Genomic DNA, 21,943 nt, shown 5'->3' on the forward strand with positions numbered 1-21,943 from the left:
CTGAGACAAACTAAAACTGGGCAGTTAGCAACGTCACTGTTATGTCCCTGCCACAGAAAAGGGCGCTATCTCGGTTCTCATTTGGTCATGGCAGCCTGCGTTTGCAGGCTAAGGAGAGTTGTGTTCCTTATCATTCATTTCTGTAATTCATTTGAATAATTAATCACCGTTTAGAGATTGCACTTCATACTCATGTTATGTTTCCTGGTACTGGTGTTACAAACTTGGTAACGCCTTGAAAGTGCCCTGTGAATTAGCGCAGTGGTTAGCACACTGGACTCACATTCGGGAGCACGACGATTCAAACCCAATTGCGGACATCCCGATTTAGGTTTTCCGTAATTTCCCTAAATCGCTTCAGGCATATTTAAGGATGGTTCCTTTGAAAGGACACGGCCGTCTTCCTCTCCATCCTTCCCAAATCCGATGGGACCGATGACCTCGCTGTGTGATCCCCTCCCCAAAATCAACCAACCAGCCTTGAAAGTGTGTATATGTCAACGTGCTTGCTAGACGTTTTCTGAATAGATATTAAAATAAATTTACACCAGTCTTCGAAAACGTTTTATCGAATAAATGTATGTATAAAGAGAACAATATTCACTGTTAACTGATCAGTCGGTATATTGGTAGGAAAAGTGTCATTGTCATTTAGGCGGGTTGGACATTTTGTGACATTTCAGATCGCACTTGAGAACGGCTATAAAGCCGAGATGATGACTTTGTAAAATAAATAAATAGTAATTTAAGGTTTAATGCCGGAAATTTCTTTCAAAACGGTTGCGTATGTAGCGCGAATCCCGCGAGTCGGCGGTTATACTTGCGAACTCGTGTACTCGCTCTCCTTTCTGATCGAATGGAGTCCTCTTGTACCGGACAACAGGCCCAGGTGACGAGTGGGCTGCGTCGGTGACTCACGAGTCGAGTCTGTGGGCACACGGAGACGGCGAGTTCTGAGATGACGTCACAGGACTCGCTGGCGAGTATAAAGTATACTGAGCTCATTTCTGATCTCTACTGTCAACCTCGATTACGTGCTCACCCACGATCAATCGGCCGAAGCGTCCACACTCCCAGGTGCAATAGTAGTGTGGTTGACTAATAAGTGATGTGCTTTATTAGTATTAGTTGTTAGTTCCAGGATACATGGAGAGATGGCATCACTTCCTCTAATTTCAAATGCTCGCTGATGGCAATTATGTCAGGATGTGTGCATACGGTGGAAAGTTTCTAAGGGGGCAAACTGCTGAGATCATGGGTCCCTAGGCTTACACACTATTAATATAACTTAAACTAACTGACGCTAAGGACAACACGCACACCAATGTCCGAGGGAGGACTCGAACCTCCGACGAGGACATCCGCGCCAACCGTGGCAAGACGCCCTTAGACCGTGCGGCTACTCCGCGCGGCTTGTGTGCATGTAAACAATGGTAACTGTCAAAAACATGAATGCCAGTAGGAATAACGCGTGCAATGTCCATGTGAGGAAAATGCTTCTCAGGGATGATTTGTACGAGTCTGAGGATGATATAGACCCACAAGGACACGATCCGGCATCCGGATTTTTCTGTTTTTTTATATTTATTTTAAGTGTAGTTCAGAACTCAAATTTCAATAAGTCAAAGCTGTATATGCAACTCTCAAAAGTTCCCGACAAAATCGACTTTGAAGATTTCCGAGGAACTTAATTTAATTCACTTAATTTGGGACGATTATTACGACGAGCAGCGTGCTTCATTTAACCAACATCTAATCATCATTTTTATGAAAAAATGCACATCATCTTGTTTCTGATTACATATCCCACATATTGCAAATATAAATTCTTAATTATCGACATTTTATAAAAGACTGTTAATAAAGACTGCTTAATTAAAAACAGTGTTACAGATTTATAAAATATTAAGAAATCGTATTTGGTATTTCAACTGGGACTTTACTTGCAATATCTAATTAGAAACAAAAGACTTGCATTTTTCGTATAAATGATAATTAGATACTTGTTAATTAGCATTCTAGCGAGGTAGGCATGCGGCTGTTTAATTTCAGTGTATTTAAAGTTCCTAGAGAAACTCAACGTCGATTTTGTCGAAAATTTTTGAGAATTGGATGGAACTGTTTTCAGGGATTAATTATTGGATTCTGAACGCCACGCACATAAATATAACAAATTACCAAAATCAGACTGTGGGGTGGTATCTTTGTCAGATAAAGGTCCTGAATATGTTGCTGAAAGCAAATGCGCCTCTAAAGTTGTTTCTAATCAAGTAAATTTGAATTATTTATTCAAGCAATTAAACAATATTAAGTTTTTCCCCTTGTCATAATTTACATGCGTTTACGTGACAGGGTGACAGCAGAAATGTGAAGCATCATCCTTAACCTTGTTTACGTACTGTAGTCAGATGCTTTTTAAAATTAATTTCATACTGAACTGAATCTTGCATTGATTTTTGTAGTCGTTATATTTTATTATTGCAAAAACTGTTACTGCATATCTTAGTATCATAAACTGAAACAGTTCGGATCTTTGCGATTTGTTTTTTTGTGAGGTTTGGCGGTATTGTTTCGTTAATTCGCTCAGGCAAGTAAACAATGGTAAGTCAATGTTAAGTGTAGGGAGCTTGTAAATAAATAATGTTAAGGACCCATGACAAATTTTAAGAATAAAATTCTGGGTAGAATTTACTCCTTTAAAAAAGCCCTTACTGTAAATGTGTTTGAAAATATTAACTTATCCGAATAAAAAACGACAGTGCATGTTCTTGACATATCTTGTGTATGAGATTTTATTGAAACTCTATTGCGCAAATGTACAAAACAACCAACTTGTGTCTTATCATTGTTAACATTCCGTCCACTTAGCTGAGTGGTTAGCCGGCATGGTAGCTCAGCGTGTTCGATCAAAGAGTTTGTTGTCCTCTGTAATAAAAAATTGAGTGAATGGACCAACGATAAACTTCAGCAGGTCTCGTGGGACGTCCGCGCTGAACAAATGCAACGAACAAAATGAGAACAAACAAAAAAAAGTGGTCAGCGTGTCTGACTGCCATTTAGCGGGCCCGGGTTCGATTCCCAGACGAATTGAATATTTTTCTCCGCTCGGGGTCTGGGTGCTGTGTTGTCCTCATCATCATCGACACGCCAGTCGCCCAGTGTGGCGTTAAGTGAAAAAGCTCGCAACTCGGTGGCCGAACTTCCCCAGGTGGTGACTCCCGGCCACCAGTGGCCTACAGCCGAGGTCTTTATTTATGTTTCCAATATATTGCTACACATTTTAGCATACTTTAGCCATTTCATACCATAGTGCCGAAGAACAGAGTTTTTGAAATGCAGACTGGCAATAGCAAAAAAGAAAAGAATTTCTGGAAAAGAGGAATTGTTTGTAACATGTAATATACAGGGTGGCGCACGAAATGTGTTACCATTTTGTTTTGTAATATACACTATATTGTCAATACAATCTGAAAGGAACATATACTACAATGATGAGCCGTCCATGGAGTTTTGTTATAACTCAGCACATGCTCAATATGTCCACCATTTCTTTTCCTAACTTCCTTCAAACGAACACTGAAGTTAGTGATTACCCTGCGGCACATGTCTTCCGTAATTTCATTGCAAGCTTGAAGAATAAGTCTTCTGAGCTCCATTAAATCACGTGGACGTTTCGGGAAAATTATTTCCTTTAGGTACCCCCAAAGATAAAAGTCACATGTATTGTGGTCTGGACTATTGGGGGTCCAATTTTGTCCGTCATTGAAGCGACCTGGAAACCTGAGTGAAATGATCCGCATGTCGAAATGCTCGTATAAAAACTCCAACGCAGTGTTTGCAGTATGTGGCCTTGCTCCATCTTGCATGAACCACTGCATGTCTGTATATTCCCAGTTGCACTGCTGCCTTTCTACACGATTTCCCGGGACTTCTCTGTATAGCAACTCGTACCGCTTCAATATTCTCCAGCGAATAAACAGGCTTAGGCCGAGGTCGCTTCGCTTCCAATAATGTTCCTTCCTGTACAAATTTATGGCTGGCTCAAATGGCTCTGAGCACTATGGGACTTAACTCCTGTGATCATCAGTCCCCTAGAACTTAGAACTACTGAAACCTAACTAACCTCAGGACATCACACACATCCATGCCCGAGGCAGGATTGGAACCTGCGTGCCGGCCGCAGTGGCCATGCCGTTCTAGGCGTTACGGTCTGGAACCGAGCGACCGTTGCGGTCGCAGGTTCGAATCCTGCCTCGGGCATGGATGTGTATGGTGTGCTTAGGTTAGTTATGTTTAATTAGTTCTAAGACCTAGGTGACTGATGATCCCAGAAGTTAAGTCGCATAGTGCTCAGAGCCATTTGAACCATTTTGAACGAACCTGCGGCCGTAGCGGTCGCGCCGTTCCAGACTATAGCGCCTAGACCGCTCGGCCACACCGCCGGCTAGAAATTTATCGTTCAACCTGTGGGTGGTCTTCTTGCAAGGGACCCATCGTGTGTTAAACTGTTGTCGAAAACGCCTGTGAGTCACAATAAGGCTTTTCGTTTCATGAAAAAGTAACACAATTGCCGATCGTTGCTGTGTCGTCAGTCTTCCGTTGTCAGCCATTGCTGCTTACTAGTCTCCTAGCGGCAGTATCGTGAATTACACGTCATTTCGTAACTCATTTGTTTTTCCAAGCTCTGCCGGTACTGCTGTAGAGATTCCAGCGAGATATCTAATGTGCGTCGTAAATTGTGAAACAAACAATTGGTAACACATTTCGTGCGCCATCCTGTTAAGATGTCTTTTGTGAAGTCATTTGTGTGGAGTGTAGCCGTAGCCTTGCACGGAAGAGAAAGGTGCGTTGCGTGCGGCAGGAGCGGCCGCTGCAGGCGCAGGCGCAGTGGCAGGGCGAGGGCCGCTTCCTGCTGAAGCGCATGGGCGACGACCCGTCGAGCCGCGCCTGGCTCTCCTCCATCCGCAGCACGTCGTCCGGCCGGCGCTCCGCCACCGACGACTCCGAGGGCGCCGCCGTCGCGTCCGCCGCCGCCAGCAGCCTGCAGCTGCGGCCCTGGGAGGAGACCGACACCTTCCTCGTCTGCGTCTACAACGTCTCCCCGGAGATCCCCTACGCCATCCTCAAGGTGCCCGTCAGCGCCTGCGCCCAGGACGTGCTCGCCCAGGCGCTCGTCAAGGTCGGTCCACACACTCATTTCCCTAGTTGCTAATTCAGTTATACGTTATTATTAGAGTTGTAAGACTACCGTAGCCTACCGTAGTAGCTCAGACCACGGTACTTTTCCTCGTAGCCTCGGTCACTTACAGGGTGTTTCAAAAATGACCGGTATACTTGAAACGGCAATAAAAACTAAACGAGCAGAGATAGAAATACAGCGTTTGTTGCAATATGCTTGGGACAACAGTACATTTTCAGGCGGACAAACTTTCGAAATTACAGTAGTTACAATTTTCAACAACAGATGGCGTTGCAAGTGATGTGAAAGATATAGAAGACAACGCAGTCTGTGGGTGCGCCATTCTGTACGTCGTCTTTCTGCTGTAAGCGTGTGCTCTTCACAACGTGCAAGTGTGCTGTGGACAACATGGTTTATTCCTTAGAACAGAGGATTTTTCTGGTGTTGGAATTCCACCGCCTAGAACACAGTGTTGTTGCAACAAGACGAAGTTTTCAACGGAGGTTTAATGTAACCAAAGGACCGAAAAGCGATACAATAAAGGATCTGTTTGAAAAATTTCAACGGACTGGGAACGTGACGGATGAACGTGCTGGAAAGGTAGGGCGACCACATATGGCAACCACAGAGGGCAACGCGCAGCTAGTGCAGCAGGTGATCCGACAGCGGCCTCAGGTTTCCGTTCGCCGTGTTGCACCTGCGGTCCAAATGACGCCAACTTCCACGTATCGTCTCATGCGCCAGAGTTTACACCTCTATCAATACAAAATTCAAACGCGGCAACCCCTCAGCGCCGCTACCATTGCTGCACGAGAGACATTCGCTAACGATATAGTGCACAGGATTGATGGCGGCGATATGCATGTGGGCAGCATTTGGTTTACTGACGAAGCTTATTTTTACTTGGACTTCTTCGTCAATAAACAGAACTGGCGCATATGGGGAACCGAAAAGCCCCATGTTGCAGTCCCATCGTCCCTGCATCCTCAAAAAGTACTGGTCTGGGCCGCAATTTCTTCCAAAGGAATCATTGGCCCATTTTTCAGATCCGAAATGATTACTGCATCACGCTATCTGGACATTCTTCGTGAATTTGTGGCGGTACAAACTGCCTTAGACGTGGTTTATGCAAGATGGTGCCCGGCCACATTGCACGGCCGATGTCTTTAATTTCCTGAATGAATATTTCGATGATCGTGTGATTGCTTTGGGCTATCCGAAACATACAGGAGGTGGCGTGGATTGGCCTCCCTATTCGCCAGACATGAACCCCTGTAACTTCTTTCTGTGGGGACACTTGGAAGACCAGGTGTACCGCCAGAATCCAGAAAAAATTTAACAGCTGAAGCAGTACATCTCATCTGCATGTGAAGCCATTCCGCCAGGCACGTTGTCAAAGGTTTCGGGTAATTTCATTCAGAGACTACGCCATATTATTGCTACGCATGGTGGATATGTGAAAAATATGGTACTATACAGTTTCCCTGACCGCAGCGCCATCTGTTGTTGACAATTGTAACTACTGTAATTTCGAAAGTTTGTCTGCCTGAAAATGTACTGTTGTCCCAAGCATATTGCAACAAACGGTGTATTTCTATCACTGCTCGTTTAGTTTTTATTGCCGTTTCAAATATACCGGTCATTTTTGAAACACCCTGTATGATCGTAACCGCGTTACCTGTACATTATGTGTCTTACATACCTGATGGTCGCTACCTCATTTCGATCACTTTGCATAGGAATACGATCACTGCTTACTGGAGTCCCTAGAAACCAGAAGTACAGTACCGTCTGCAAACTGAGTGAGGATCTATAAAGCGCCGTGTAACCTAAGGAACATTTCTGTCCTGCATAGTTGTTCTCCTATCTGTAACTTAAAAATAAACAGAATTTATAGCACAATTGAAACTTTCTACTTTCGATTCAAGTTTTATTCCAAAATTGCTTGTCTGCAGCGTCAAACAAAGGGGCGTTGTAGAAAAAATAGAAAACATAATTCGTTTATGGCATAGTGCTAGAAAACGCAGTCCCAGAAAAAAATGAAAAATTTAACAAAGAAGCTAAACAAAAACGTGTCAGACATCGCTTCAATACTTCATAGTGCTTAATATAAAGTATGTTTCTACTATTCACAAACAACATTCGCACTAAACAATAATAACGGGAAACTCTTACCGTTGATCATGATGAACGTTCTATTGAGTATAAAAGAACAATAATTTTATAGATTCTTTTATGTTTGCGCATGTAAACTGTACTTACCTAAAAATTAATTGCTTTGTTTGCATGAAAGCGAGAAGTTACGTGATCAACTAGTTTTTGTTACTTACAAAATGCAATTTATTTTCTATAAGGAGCTAAAATACACAATGGACTAACACTGAATGATACACGGTTCCAATTATGTGCAAAACAAACAAAAATAAAGAGAAGTCGTCGGCTGCGACTTTCTCTCTCACTGACACACATTCATTTGTCTTCCTTTCCCTACCAATGCTACCAGTACTGCGGACTGTTCTACCACTTATTTACACACGAGCCTAACCCCAATTTTGGTAGAGCGCAACTCCAGTTATTTCTGTTCCCTTTCTGATCAAAGGTATCCGGACACACCTACGTATCGCGGAGTAGGCCACTGGTTGTCGTGATAGGCGGACAAGGAGGCGGGGTAACGCACTGCTTTCCGAGTGCGAAGGCGTGCGGTCCCCACCATGAATCCGCCCGGCGGATTAGTGTCGAGGTCCGGTGTGCCGGCCAGCCTGTGGAAGAGTTAAAAGACGGTTTCCAGCTGCCTCGGTGAATGCGGGCTGGTTCCCCTTATTCCACCTCAGTTACACTATATCGGCGATTGCTGCGCAAACACTGTCTCCATATACGCGTACACAATACTTACTCTACCACTCAAACATTGGGGCTACAGTCGTCTGGAGTGAGACGTTCCCGGGAGGGGGGGCGGCGGGGGGGGGGGGGGGGGGGGAGCGAACCGCACCCTAATTTCGGTGCGGGGCGGCGGTGGGGTGCGTGGACTGCTGTAGCCTGTTGTCGGGTTGTGTACCACTGAAGGCTACGGCGAGGACGAAGCCTCTCCGTCTTTACTAAGTCCCCAGTTCAATACATACATGTGTTGTCAGAAGAGAAACAGTAATAGCAGTACAGGTCAGCTAGCATAGCACAATCATATCGAACGTGAACCGCGCATTGGATGTCACCTAAGTTAACAGATCCATCATGTACATTTAGGCCCTTCTAGTGATGCCCATGTCGACTGTTGATGATGTAACTGTTAAGTCGAGCCGGCCGCCGTGGTCTCGCGGTTCTAGGCGCGCATTCCGGAACCGTGCGACTGCTACGGTCGCAGGTTCGAATCCTGCCTCGGGCATGGATGTGTGTGATGTCCTTAGGTTAGTTAGGTTTAAGTAGTTCTAAGTTCTAGGGGACTGATGACCACAGCAGTTGAGTCCCATAGCGCTCAGAGTCAGTTGAACCATTTTTTTGTTAAGTCGAAACGTGAAAGAACACCCCCACGAAAATCAAGACCAGGGAGATCTGACAGATGGACAGCGACCGTCAAATATTGCGGATGGTGGTTGTAAGTAATCACACGAAATCAGCGGAAGAAATCACTTGTGCGGGCTGGTTCCCCTTATTCCACCTCAGTTACACTATATCGGCGATTGCTGCGCAAACACTGTCTCCGTATACGCGTACACAATAATTACTCTACCACTCAAACATTGGGGCTACAGTCGTCTGGAGTGAGACGTTCCCGGGAGGGGGGCGGGGGGGGGGGGGGGGAGCGAACCGCACCCTAATTTCGGTGCGGGGCGGCGGTGGGGTGCGTGGACTGCTGTAGCCTGTTGTCGGGTTGTGTACCACTGAGGGCTACGGCGAGGACGAAGCCTCTCCGTCGTTACTAAGTCCCCAGTTCAATACATACATGTGTTGTCAGAAGAGAAACGGTAATAGCAGTACAGGTCAGCTAGCAGAGCACAGTCATATCGAACGTGAACCGCGCATTGGATGTCACCTGAGTAACAGATCCATCATGTACATTTAGGCCCTTCTAGTGGTGCCCATGTCGACTGTTGATGATGTAACTGTTAAGTCGAAACGTGAAAGAACACCCCCACGAAAATGAAGACCAGGAAGATCTGACAGATGGACAGCGACCGTCGAATATTGCGGATGGTGGTTGTGAGTAATCGCACGAAATCAGCCGAAGAAATCACTTGTGCGGTCCAAAGTACCACCATGAGTCCAGGTAGCACAATGACTGTGCATGGGAGTTAAAAATAATGGGGTACAACGGTCGAGCTCCTCGTATGCCACAGTTTCTGTAGTAAGTGCGAAGTGACGCGACCCAACTGGACAGTGGATGACTGCAAACGAGTGATCTGTCGCGACGAGTCACGCTGTACCTTGCAGCAATCCCTAAGAAGGGTTTCGTTTCAGGTGAATATCTGGAGAACGTTACTGGCGTCACGTGTAGTTCCATAAGTGAATTACGGAAGAGGTGGTATTACAGTATAGGCATGTTTTTCGTAGTTGGGGTGTGGTCCATTTATTGCTGGATCCGTATGGATATGAACACATTTTACGGGACTGTGTTCTGCATACAACAGAGGGACAGCCGGAGGCGATGGATGTTTGTCTCAGCATGATAGTGCACCCTGTCGTGAGGCAGCATCTGTGAGGCGTTGGTTTCCTGACAATAACGTTCCTGGAACAAACCGACTTCGCCAGAATCTCGGCCTGCAATCATTGGAACAACTTTGGAATGAGTTAAAATATACAAGGTTTTTCACTAAATGTGTTTGACTCTGTAAGTTACGAAGTAACTGGCGACGGAAACATTTATTGCGGTAGGTCGCCAAAAGAAACGTTACACTGTGTGCGGAGCTATGAACACAGTTTACTGTGTTATGATCCAAAGAGTTACAGCAAAAAGACACAATTTTTAAACTGAACAATAGTTGTTTCTATCATGCACTGGAATCAGTAACACCAGCTGTGTATACATCAATTTAAATTGAATTCCTATCACTTTTAGTTTGGAAGCTACAACACTTCGAAGTTTCAGGGGCAGATACCACACGCTGTCTTGAGATGATCCGATCGCCAAAGCTTCTCCTTCAACAAAACCGAGCGTAGAATCAGCTGTGTGACACGTAGCGCCATCCTGCTGGAACCACATGTTTTCAGTATCTATGGTCTCAAGTTCTGGCCACAGAAATTCGCATAACATGGATCGGTTGCGGATGCCATTGACAGTAACGGTTCTTCTCTCACAATCTCGAAAAACATAACGTCAAATAACTCCGCCACGCCATAGTTTTTCTGAATGCAGTGGCACTTCATGGACCACTTGTGGTCTTCCAGCTCCAATAACGACAATCTTGCGTATTGACTAAGACACTAACAAAAAAAAATGCGCCTTGCCTGACAAGAAGGTTTTTCTACTGAAATCAAGATCAACTTCCAACTGATGTATGGCCCAATCAGCGAACTCACTACGCAGTCTGTGATGGTTTGGCTTCAGCTCCTGAGTCAGTACAGCTTTGTGTGAATGCAGGCACAAATCCTTTCGCAAAACTTGCGAAGTTGACGTCTCAGATAGTCGCAACGGTTGCCATCGTCTTGTAAATGACACATTCGGCTCTTCCTCAATACAAATTCTTTCAGACACCCCCGGGTGATAGCGCAAACCTTGACGAGACTGTAAAATTCGCTAACCCAGCTTTTCAGCCGTATCAGTCGTACTGCTTTACACTTCGCTTTTCTGACGACACCAAACAGAAAAAGACCATAGAACAAAGGTCACGTGATCTCGGAGTCCAGCGTACAGGCCCTGCGTGACCTATCCGTCGTGGACTATATGGGTGCGCCAGATATATTACATTAGCAACAAAATATGCCGTTGCCCCAATATGCATCGACCAAATTCTCCGACTTTGCGCAAGGGGTATATCCTCAGGAGACCCTCAACGATACCGCCGCAGAAAGTAAAGCTATCCTCGTCCACCACAATCTCTTGAACAATATGTGACCTAATGAGACCATCACCTAGCAGCCTTCTCCAAACATTCAATGGGAAACAGAGCTGATGTGGTGATTTATAAAGTCTAGTTAGATGGGAACTTAACCTTAACGTTTGCACTTCAAATACATTTGTGTTAATTAGGCCAGTATTTCATATTGAAATCAGTGGTACACTCGTCACCCAAGCAAGAAGGAAATGTGAAAAGTTGGAGGACTTGGACTGCATTATCAAAGGCACACAGCACTGGGCGATTCAGCAACACATTCCTCGCCACCCGTGGTTTCTCAGCTCGGCGCTTCCAAGGAAAGACTCTTACTATTAACAAGCTAAGAGCAAGTCACTTGAATACTAATGTAACGAGATATTTATTAAAATTATTGCTCTCTCCATGCTGTGATTACTGCTTATTGACGTGGCAACTGTACATATACTGACAGAATGTGTCGAAGACAACATCCGGGAACAATTACACTGTACAATATTTTAAAAATTACGATGGTTTTTAGTTCCAGGGCTGTATTTAGCATTTCATCCGTCTTTCTACAAGAGAATTTCAAAATTTAAGGAGCTTTTCGTATGTTTCATCGTATATATGTATAATTTGTGACTTCTATTGTGTTGATACAGTTAGTCTAATGTACTTTGTAGACTGAATACCTCGTACAATTATTTTTGAAATTTTGTAATGCATTTAGACAAAGGTACTGTTTACATCATTATGTGGTGCAACTGTATCTCGTGACACAGGCTTTGTCTGAAGCTGATAAAACAAAACAAAAATAAAAAGTCAGTGGCAACTCGAACCTACATAACCGCAGTTATCCCGAAATCTGTTCCCTTGCGAATCTGGGTTTATCAGAACTTTTTCGCTGCTGTTTTCATGTACCTTGATACACGTCAGTTTTCGCTATTATTTTGATACGCCTTGTATACGACCGTTAACTCTTACAGAAAACATTTGTATTAATTTGATTTCTTTGTGTTTCTTCCTTCTTCTCAAATCCTCTTTACGTTTTGTTTTTAAAACTCTGTCTTTTACAAAACCATTCTTTTTTCTTTTTTTATTATGTGCCAAAAAATCTTTCAACACCTATGTGTCAACTTCCCTGGGTCTATTTTTGTTTATTTCTGTAAAATATTATGCAAACTTGTGGTTGGTTCTCTATTTTAGGCCCAAAAACTATAACATGTAAATTTTATTTTGTTGTCATTACTGCCATGAAACTACATTAATTTTAAAGATGGGGCTGTACAAGGTGACCTGCTTCTATGTGTTTTATCGCTTGATAGAGCATATTACCTGCAAAGCAGTCAGGGAAAATGCGTTTCTGTGCTGAAACAGAAAATCTTTATGTACACTTTTAACCGAGAATTTTTCTTGTGATCCTCTCTTACCTTATTAATATGTACGATAAATTTTAGTCTTATTTTCCTGAACGTGTCCGTGGTCCGGACTGTGTTTTTGTGTGTTTCTGATATCGGTCTCTTCAGCCAAATTCCTTCTTTCTTTATTAATCCGTAAATTTTACTAAGATTTTCCGTCCCTGTTTCCCAAATTCTTCAATTTTTGTTAGTCCAGAAATATGTGTTCTTTCTACTGCGTATAGTGCTTCCACAAGAATGATTGTTTTGTAGTGCTTTAAATTTGCGTTAATGAAAATGGATCTTTCGTTGAAGTGATTCCACGTGAGCATATATAATTTTTGTAGTATTTCTATTCTTTCTTGACTTGCCTCCAGGTGGTGGTTATATAAGGTATCCAAAGCATCTCTTGGGCGATTTTCTCGCGGATAATTGCTGTCGGGAGATTAACTTGTGACAATCTGTAGCTTCTTCGTATGAAATTTTGCAATTTGCGATTTTATGTAGTCTTGCTGTAGTGTTCGGCCTTCTCTGTGCTGCTCACTAGGATTTCGAGGTGAGAGCTCGGAGCGTTTCTCATAGCTGATGTTCTGTGCAGGCGCGACGAATGGAGGATCCGGCCCGCTTCGTGCTGGTGGAAGAGCTGGAGTGGAGCAGCGGCAGCGGCAGTTCCGTCACCCGCCAACAGAGGGTTCTGACAGACGACGAAAACGTCTACAGCACGCAGGTACACGACTGCGCTGCCTTGTTACAACAATACGTCGATCAAATTAACAAAGTGAATAACCGCGCACAGTATGGTGCTGCAGTAACAGCTGGGCGTTTCTGTTCTGGATACATTCACGAGCTGCCATTAACGTACAGTACTAGGTTTGCTTAGCAGGGTAGTAATTTATTTATCACTTCTCTATGCACTTTCACAAATAATTCACGACGTTCTGACGCGTAATTTAAACAAACCTCACTGAGAAACATTGCAAAAAAGCGAAAACAAAACCCTATTGTTACTTTACCTACCTTAAGCATCGTTTGCAACCGACAGTGTCAATTGACACCTGAGGTAGCCACACACCGTCAGGTGGCTTGCGGAGTACGGATGTAGATGTAGATGTAGATGTAGATGTAGATATCATAAGCGATATTATTACGATGGACAGAACGGAAGGCGTTGTTGCTGCCTTGACAGATGTCATGTAAACACGTAACTGTCAATCACTTTGTTATTCTGATCCTGGTATGACTCCTAGATATGCTGTCTACCGCGTGTAGGAATGACAAAGGGAGTGTCGGTCAAGAGTGCGCATCGCGTAGGTGTAGGCCTACACTTTTTAAGTTTTGCTGTTTGGCTGCACTTGATTGGAAACTGACATTTTCTAACAGTTTTAACAGTGCATACTGACATATAGACCAGACGTTACTCCCCTATTCTTTCTTGGTACTCAGACAAGAAATCGTTTTTGTTAGGCACTAAAGTAACATACGCATCCCGCAATTTTAATTTTTTGTACCAAACAGAAACTGTAGTTTAATTTATTGCTTCAGTTCTTAAATTCACTGATATTGCTCCCTAGTACACTTGGTAGCAGATGTCTATCATGTGGAGCGACCTAATGATATATTTGTCAACTAGATAACTTTCGGGCAAGAGTATGTACCACTGCAGCCGTTTGTTCATAAGTGGCCGCAGACAGCAAAATCATTTGATGTAACCGAATAATATAATCCTAATGCTCATTCGACTGGGATTTTGCTCCTTCTCGTGTAACGGCAAGAGATGACACTATAGTTCTGATCATCGAGGGTAATGACACGACTGCAGACAGTGACCCGGTGAAGGAAATCCAAGCAGGAAGTTCTACAGGAGGGCCAGAAGTCAGAGAAGCAAGCTTGCAAGCGCATAAGCCCATTTCTGACGTGCCGTCTGCAAAAGAAAACGGGGGGCACAAAAATCGGTTATCCTGTCTTCATCATATGTTCTCGAACAGAAATAGATGGAGAATGGGGGAAGAGAAACCGAAGGAGAGAGAGAAAAAGAAAAAAGGAACTTGTAGACCAGAGAAAAGGGTGTTCCACAAATACGAAAAAGAAATAAAAAAATGGTTGCCTTTGCACAAGGTGCTGGTGTGATCTTGATGACGACTGGATCCAGACCTACTAAATCTGACCACAGATGGACCAGTCTTGATGCGGTATAGAGGGGTGTGGGGTCAGCACACCACTCTCCCGGCTGTTGTCGGCCTTGTAGCCCTTCGAGTTCGTTGGTTGGCATGAGGAAGCATGGTGGTTAGCCAGGCAGAAAACTCAACTGCGGAGGCAGACTTGATGACTTGTTGTAATGTGATAAACGTAAAGAAGTATATTATACGAGGACTGTACGGATTATGTAGGTGTAGGACATTATCACAGTGATCAGTGCCGAAGAATGTAAGAAGTGAAATCTTGTCCGACGCAGTTAGTCCTTTCGTACGCTCACTAATATTCTATCTTTGAGTAAAAAATGCACTTATTTTTACAATGATTGATGTGTTGGAAATTAAATAACAGATTGAAGCATAAATTCACAGATTACACTGAAAGATTAAGTATATGTTCGCATTTGTTCAAAAATGTGTGTGAAATCCTATGCGGCTCAACTGCTAAGGTCATCAGTCCCTAGGCTTACGCACTAACTTAACCTAAATTATCCTAAGGACAAACACACATCCATGTCCGAGGGAGGACTCGAACCTCCGCCGGGACCAGCCGCACAGTCCATGACTGCAGCGCCCCTGACCGCTCGGCTAATACCGTGCAGCTGTCCGCATATTTTAAGTGAGTACATGAAGGTTCTGACATTCTGCCTGTGTGCATTAAGCTCCGTGCTGTCAAGGGACATATGTCAAGAAAGTCATCGGCTCTGTTACACTCCGAAACATGAACTCAAATACACACTAGGCCTCCGTATTTTTCTCTTGGACGGACCGTCCCAGAAACGAATTAAGACTAACTCCAATCCACCGGTTTCGATCAAGGTTTTTGCGAGCTTTCCCTGCTACAAGGCAAGTGCTGTAACTGAAAATCTCCTTCCAAATGTTGTTAAGTGGGGCCCACTCTGTCCCACTGGATGCTGTTGTACTGAAAACAACTGACAGTGTGTCTGGTCTCAAAAGTCCATTCTACCCTTTGGGGTAGGGAAAAAATTGTTATGGGCATCCATTAAACGATCCCTACAACTCCACATCAACAATTTCATCTCCTGTTGTAACTAATAAAAAAAAAACACCACCTGAAGAGGCCTCGGAAGACCCAACGGTATCGACTGACCGCTGTGTCATCCTCTATGGGCATCCATTAAACGATCCCTACAACTCCACATCAACAATTTCATCTCCTGTTGTAACTAATAAAAAAAAAACCACCTGAAGAGGCCTCGGAAGACCCAATGGTATCGACTGACCGCTGTGTCATCCTCTGCCGATACTTCTCAGTCAAGTAGGTACTCAGTTGGCATCACAGGATCTAAGTGCACGCCGCTGCCAACAGCGCTCGGCACATCCTGACGGTCACCCATATAAATGCTAGCCCTACCCGACAGCGCTTAATTTCGGCGATTTGACAGGAACCAGTGTTACCACTGCGGCAAGGCCGTTAGCTGTTGTAACCAATGGTAGATCTTCACCACCCCATAAAGAAATCAGGCAACACTTATAGGGAAAAATCACGCACGTATTCCATCCCTGGAACCGTTGCCTAAGAGTCCTCAATAGTCCAGTCCTTGTAATCAAAACAGCAAACTACTTTATTAATATTTGGTCGTAAACTAAACCATAAAAAAGAGTTCGCAATACTTTACAACTATTTAAGCTATCAACAGGCCAGACAGGGCGATCAAATCCCTTGACCATCATCCATATACACAAAGCATCCACCCAACCCATCCTCTCGCCAATGCAGTTGTATCACGAACTTGCACTGCTTTACCATGTCAGGAATCGCAGAGGCAAGATACTAGTCTCTCACTCCGGTGAAGAGTCGTGCAAATCTCGTACAGTCGTTCTGGTTTAGGTTCCATGGTTTCCCAAAGTCTCCTAAGGCAAATGCCGGGATAGTTCGTTCGAAAAGGACTCATCCGAATTTCCTTCGCCATTCTTGCACAGTCTGAGCTCGTATTTCGTCTCTTATGATTTCATCAACGATGCGGAGATATGTCTTAACCTGCTTTTGTTTAACTCCTCCCAAGATCTATCGCCCCCTCCAAATTCTTGAACAACATGCACTCTGCCTCACTTTCCGTTTATGACAGCCTTCTCCCAGCTCAGAAGGCTTCCACACCACAAACACCTGCAGTACCTATGTCTGCCCTATATCTCTCGTAAATTTGAGTTCCAAAACCTCATTAAACCTCCTAGGGTTGAGAACCCTGAATTGCTGCTGGTAGCAGCCAACGAAATTTGAATTCCTTCACTCATTAATATCATGCAATAACCTGTGAGGCCTATTCATCTTATCAGCTACATCCTATCTCACCTATCAAAATTCAAACGAAGCCTCCAGCCTACCATTATCCTGCACAGCTGATCTCGTTCCCGTCTCCTAATCCCTACATCCCAGCTCTCAGTGCCTTCACTCATGCCCATTACGTATCTTTTTCCGTAATTATAACATCTTACCCAATGCTATTTATATATAGGAGAAAATTCCTTACCCCAACCACTAACACCATCACGACTTCAGAGAAAAACGCACATTATAACATCATATCATAAACGTCGCCACTGTTTTATTAGTATCACAGTGTAACAACAGAAGTCCTAAAAAGATCCAAACTGACAATGGATGGAGACAAGTGTGACGGATTCTCAATAATAATCGTTTCAAATCCAGAAAGAGTTGCCGTTGTCAGATAATGCAGGGTTGTCTCAAACACCGTCCCAGCGAATATTGCGAAGGTGATTTGGAGTCGAGTAACTCTCAAAAGCCATTGCTCACACCGGCACATTAAGTTTCGCGTCTTCAGTGGGCCAAATAGTACAAAAATTGAATGGAGTGTGTAACGACTCATTCAGGTTATCTTGAACAAGAGACAGGATTTTAATTTCAACGTTACTTGTGAGCAGCTTTTGCCCTTTCATCAGTATCTTCATGATTAGTATGCCGTGAACACTCTCGTCTTACAAGATGACAACAGTCGTGTTCTCAGGGCAGCATGCATACATTCTTGATTTGGTTCAGGCACCCTATCGAACATCGACCCGCAAAGTCACATAAAATTAATGCCACGGAAAATTGCTGAGACTATTTGGATCAGCAGGTGAAACGTAAAAGTCAACATCCCCGTTATTTGGCAGCTCTACAGGATCCATTTATCAGTGGGTAGCTTCAGCTGGATACATCATGCTCAAACGAACTTGTGAACTGTCTTCCTCGCCGAATCGAGGCCATGGTCAAGTGTAGAAGCAGTGTCATACAGTAATTCACTCATTTTCGTCTCCTGTCAGCATTTCCAGAATGCAACAACTCCAATGGCCTTGTTTCTTGCTCGATCAAGTTCAGAAATGTTCAAATGTGTGTATATTTCTAAGGGGCCAAACTGATGAGGTCATCGGTCCCTAGACTGACACACTACTTAAAGTAACTTAAACAAACTTATGCTAAGAACAACACACACACCCATGTCCGATGGAGGATTCGAACCTCCGACGGGAGGGGCCGCGCATCTCGATCAAGTCCCGTGTTGTGTAAGTTGTTCCAATACGACATATGAGCAAGTGTTCCAGATCTCTTGCTGTTCCGCAACTGTGGGGCACATCTTCATAGTTGGAAGCATGCTCAATTTTTGCATGTTGGTCTTCCAATGAGGGAGTGATTGGGTGATGTCCAAACAGAGCAGGGCATATGTTTTCCTGGGGGTAGCTCTTCCTTCGTAGGGATATCCGTCAGCAGCGTACTCTTCCATCTTATGATGCAATTAGACCCTGGTTTTCCCCTTTAGAGATTGAGTCTTAATGATAAAGCTCGTTCTGTGTTTCAATCGACAAATCGACAGGATACAGCTTGAGGCTTGATTATCATGCAGTGTATGATAGGGATCATTGATCAGCTTTACACTCTCCACATCGGCAGCGATAACCCTTCTGTCAGAGGGAGAGGGGGCCATTCCATCAGGTATGGCTTGTCGATTGGAGTTGGCTTCATACATCCCAACAGGATTCGAACAGTCTCATTGACTGCACTGTCAGCATGCATGGTGTGAGCAGACACTCTCCACATGGGTGAGATGTACTCTACTGTGACACACACAAAGCAAGAGCAGAAGTTCTCAGGACATGACGACTAGCTCCCAGCTGCTGGTTATGAGTGTCCTCAAAATATTATTCCTTTCACTGACTTCCAGCTTGGCGTTCTGGCAATGTTGCTTGAAGCAGAGATATATAAGGTCGAGTTATGTTAATGTGAGCACCTCCTACGTTCGATGTCAACTTTCCACAACCACTCATAGACGGCAGATAGCAGCTCTAGCAGTGGAGGGTATACTGTGTCAGGGAGATGCAAAAATCAGTGCAGCCGTTGTCGTAACTACCAATGAAACATGGGACTTAGGGAAAGAAAGGATTCAGTGTGGACAGGGCCTTACTCAGTTACAATTGGTTGCTTAGTTATTTAAAAAAAAATCACGTACGCTTTATTTGGAACCAATTGCAAATGAGGTTGACAATAAGGAACATTTATCATATTTGACTATTAAGACACAATGTGTAATAAAAAATTCTTAAGCAAGTTGCACTCACAGCTGAAGGCCTTATTGAACATAAATTCAAATTATTTGTCAGCTGAAGGCACCAATAGTAATAACTCAAAACAATGTAATGGCTGAAGACCTGGATAACAAATTCTTAAAAACAATTAAAACTCTCCAAGAGATATTAAAATTTTTTTTTAAAAACACAATCATCAATGTTTCACTATTAAGGGACAATATCTAATTAAACAATCTTAAGAGTTGCATTCACGGCGGAAGGCTTTATTGACAAGAAATTCAAATTACTTGTCGTATGAAGGCCCCAATAGTAATAACTCAAAACAAATCTATTTAACAAAACCAATAATCACAATCTGAACAAACCAAGAGAGAAGTGGGCCTCAAACACAGCTCCAAGGATCGGCCTGGGAAAGTCGCTCAACTTGGTAACCGATGAGACAGGCAGCCAAGAGTTGTATTCACTTAACCGGATGGCAACTCAAACTAGTGACAGTTTAAACACAGACTAACACTCTTGCGAAATCTACCTAACGTCTGATAACCAATACAACGATGGAATAACTCAGGCAAGGCGGAATTGGAGGACAGTACTGCGTCTTCAGAATCCAGTGTTCAGAACATCCAGAAGCAGAAGGAACCACTACGACCAAAGTAGTCCAAAAGAAACAAATATCCGAACCACAATCAAGGAGGCTGTCTAACTACACGCCTTTCTGGACAGCAGTGGCAAGGAGAGGATATGTACACTCCGCTAAAATATGCTAACCTCCAGGGCAGGTAACTGGGGCGCTAGCGGCCACTAGGCAGAAAAATGCCGCTGGTTGAACTTCACCAATAAACACAAGGAATTCAATGATTAATAATAAGAAGCGGAGGATGGCTAACTAATCTCGCAAAGTCCAAACACTCCACTTGTTGCTCTTCGTCTCAACGACCTTGCGGGCAGCAATGCACGAACAAACGGTATGTTCTCAAAATAGTGGAGGTTTCACTACTGGGCTAATGTTCACTCAACTCAAACGTCCTGGGTCCGGTGGACAACGAGGTTGTGCCCTTGCAAATGCAGCCCCTCGATCTGGCAGTGCCTGCATGCCGCCAGCAGTCCCGTCATGTCCACGTACTGCCATACCTCACTGCTGCTCCGTCCCAACTGAGCTCCACGACACACTCCGATCCAGAAATGCACTTGACGTCCTTCCAAAGATAGTATCACGGTACTAGATATCGATAAACGCTGCTGCTGCCACTTGCAGACAGACAGTGCTAGCAAACATAGTGGTGCCAGTAAACACAAAAAGAAAACGAGACACCATTATTCCTATTAAACGATGCCAACCTACCAACGGCACCAACACGAGCCGCAACATGGCTCTATCTCCCCCCCCCCCCCCCCTCAAAGACCAAGACCGGGGTAACCCAACAAGAGGCCTATCCAAAATTAATTTGATTAAGATGGGCCTGGTATTGCTTACGGTGTGGTTGTCCTTAACCAGAAGATTAATTGTTCGCATGGCACTGTGGTAAACTTAGACTATGCATGGCAAAAAGGCGCTATCCAAAACTGACAGGGGGGCAATTCTGATGTACCACTGGCTACAGACAGGTGCAGAGATGTGAATGTGTGAAGAGACATACAACTGCTGAGCAGTCGACCACCCAGATGAACCAAGGGGTTTCCTCAACAGGCGATCAGTGAATGTTACCGCGCATGGCCACCACCAGCAGGCATGCAGCTCATGCACCCATGCTGACTGCTGCTCATCAGCGACAAAGGCTGGAATTTGCACGCCAATACCGGAACTGGACGTCCGCTGAGTGGCGAAAGTTAGTCTTTTCAGATGAAACACGTTTTATGCTCCATCGGACAGATGGCCTTTGGTGTGTACAGCCCTGCAATAATCGTCAAAAGGATTCACATTGGATGATGGAATGTTTTCGTGGCATTCCCTAGGTGATCTCGTCGTTGTGGAAGGCACAATGGATTAGCACAAGTTTGCATCTATTCTTGGGGACCTGGTCAAGCCTATATGCAGTTTCTCTTTCCTTGGCACTATGGGATCTACCAGCAGGACAATGCAACCTGTCACACCGCTCGCAGAGTACGTGTGTGGTTCAAAGAGCACCAGGAAGAGTGTGCTGTACTCCCCTGGCCGCCTAAATCCCCGGATTCAAACTCAATCGCGTATCTGTGGAACCACCTCGATCAGACTGTTCGCGCCACGGATCCTGCGTACCAGGTCGGGTTGACAGGGGAGATAGTGAAGATCCAAAGAAGAGCGGCACGTTTCGTCACAGGGTTATTTGGCAAGCATGATAGCGTTACGGAGATGTTTAGCTTACTCAAGTGGCAGACTGTGCAAGAGAGGCGCTCTGCATCGCGGTGTAGTTTGCTGTCCAGGTTTCGAGAGGATGCGTTTCTGGATGAGGTATCGAATACACAGGGTGTTACAAAAAGGTTCGGCCCAACTTTCAGGAAACATTCCTCACAAACAAAGAAAGAAAATATGTTATGTGGACATGTGTCCAGAAACGCTTACTTTCCATGTTAGAGCTCATTTTATTACTTCTCTTCAAATCACATGGAATGGAAACACACAGCAACAGAAAGTAGCAGCGTGACTTC

The 21,943-nt window shown here is 44.3% G+C and overlaps 1 protein-coding gene across 1 annotated transcript in view; it reads left to right on the plus strand.

Moving 5' to 3' along the window:
* Positions 1–21,943, plus strand: part of LOC126336914 (1-phosphatidylinositol 4,5-bisphosphate phosphodiesterase epsilon-1-like) — a 419,543-nt gene that overhangs the window by 391,357 nt on the left and 6,243 nt on the right. Inside the window, exons 23-24 of the mRNA XM_050001045.1 lie at positions 4,862–5,179; positions 13,180–13,308. Coding sequence (XP_049857002.1) covers positions 4,862–5,179; positions 13,180–13,308 — 447 coding nt within the window. The remainder of the gene's footprint in view (positions 1–4,861; positions 5,180–13,179; positions 13,309–21,943) is intronic.

Source organism: Schistocerca gregaria, chromosome 2 (assembly GCF_023897955.1).
Source record: "Schistocerca gregaria isolate iqSchGreg1 chromosome 2, iqSchGreg1.2, whole genome shotgun sequence".
Lineage (NCBI taxonomy): Eukaryota > Metazoa > Arthropoda > Insecta > Orthoptera > Acrididae > Schistocerca > Schistocerca gregaria.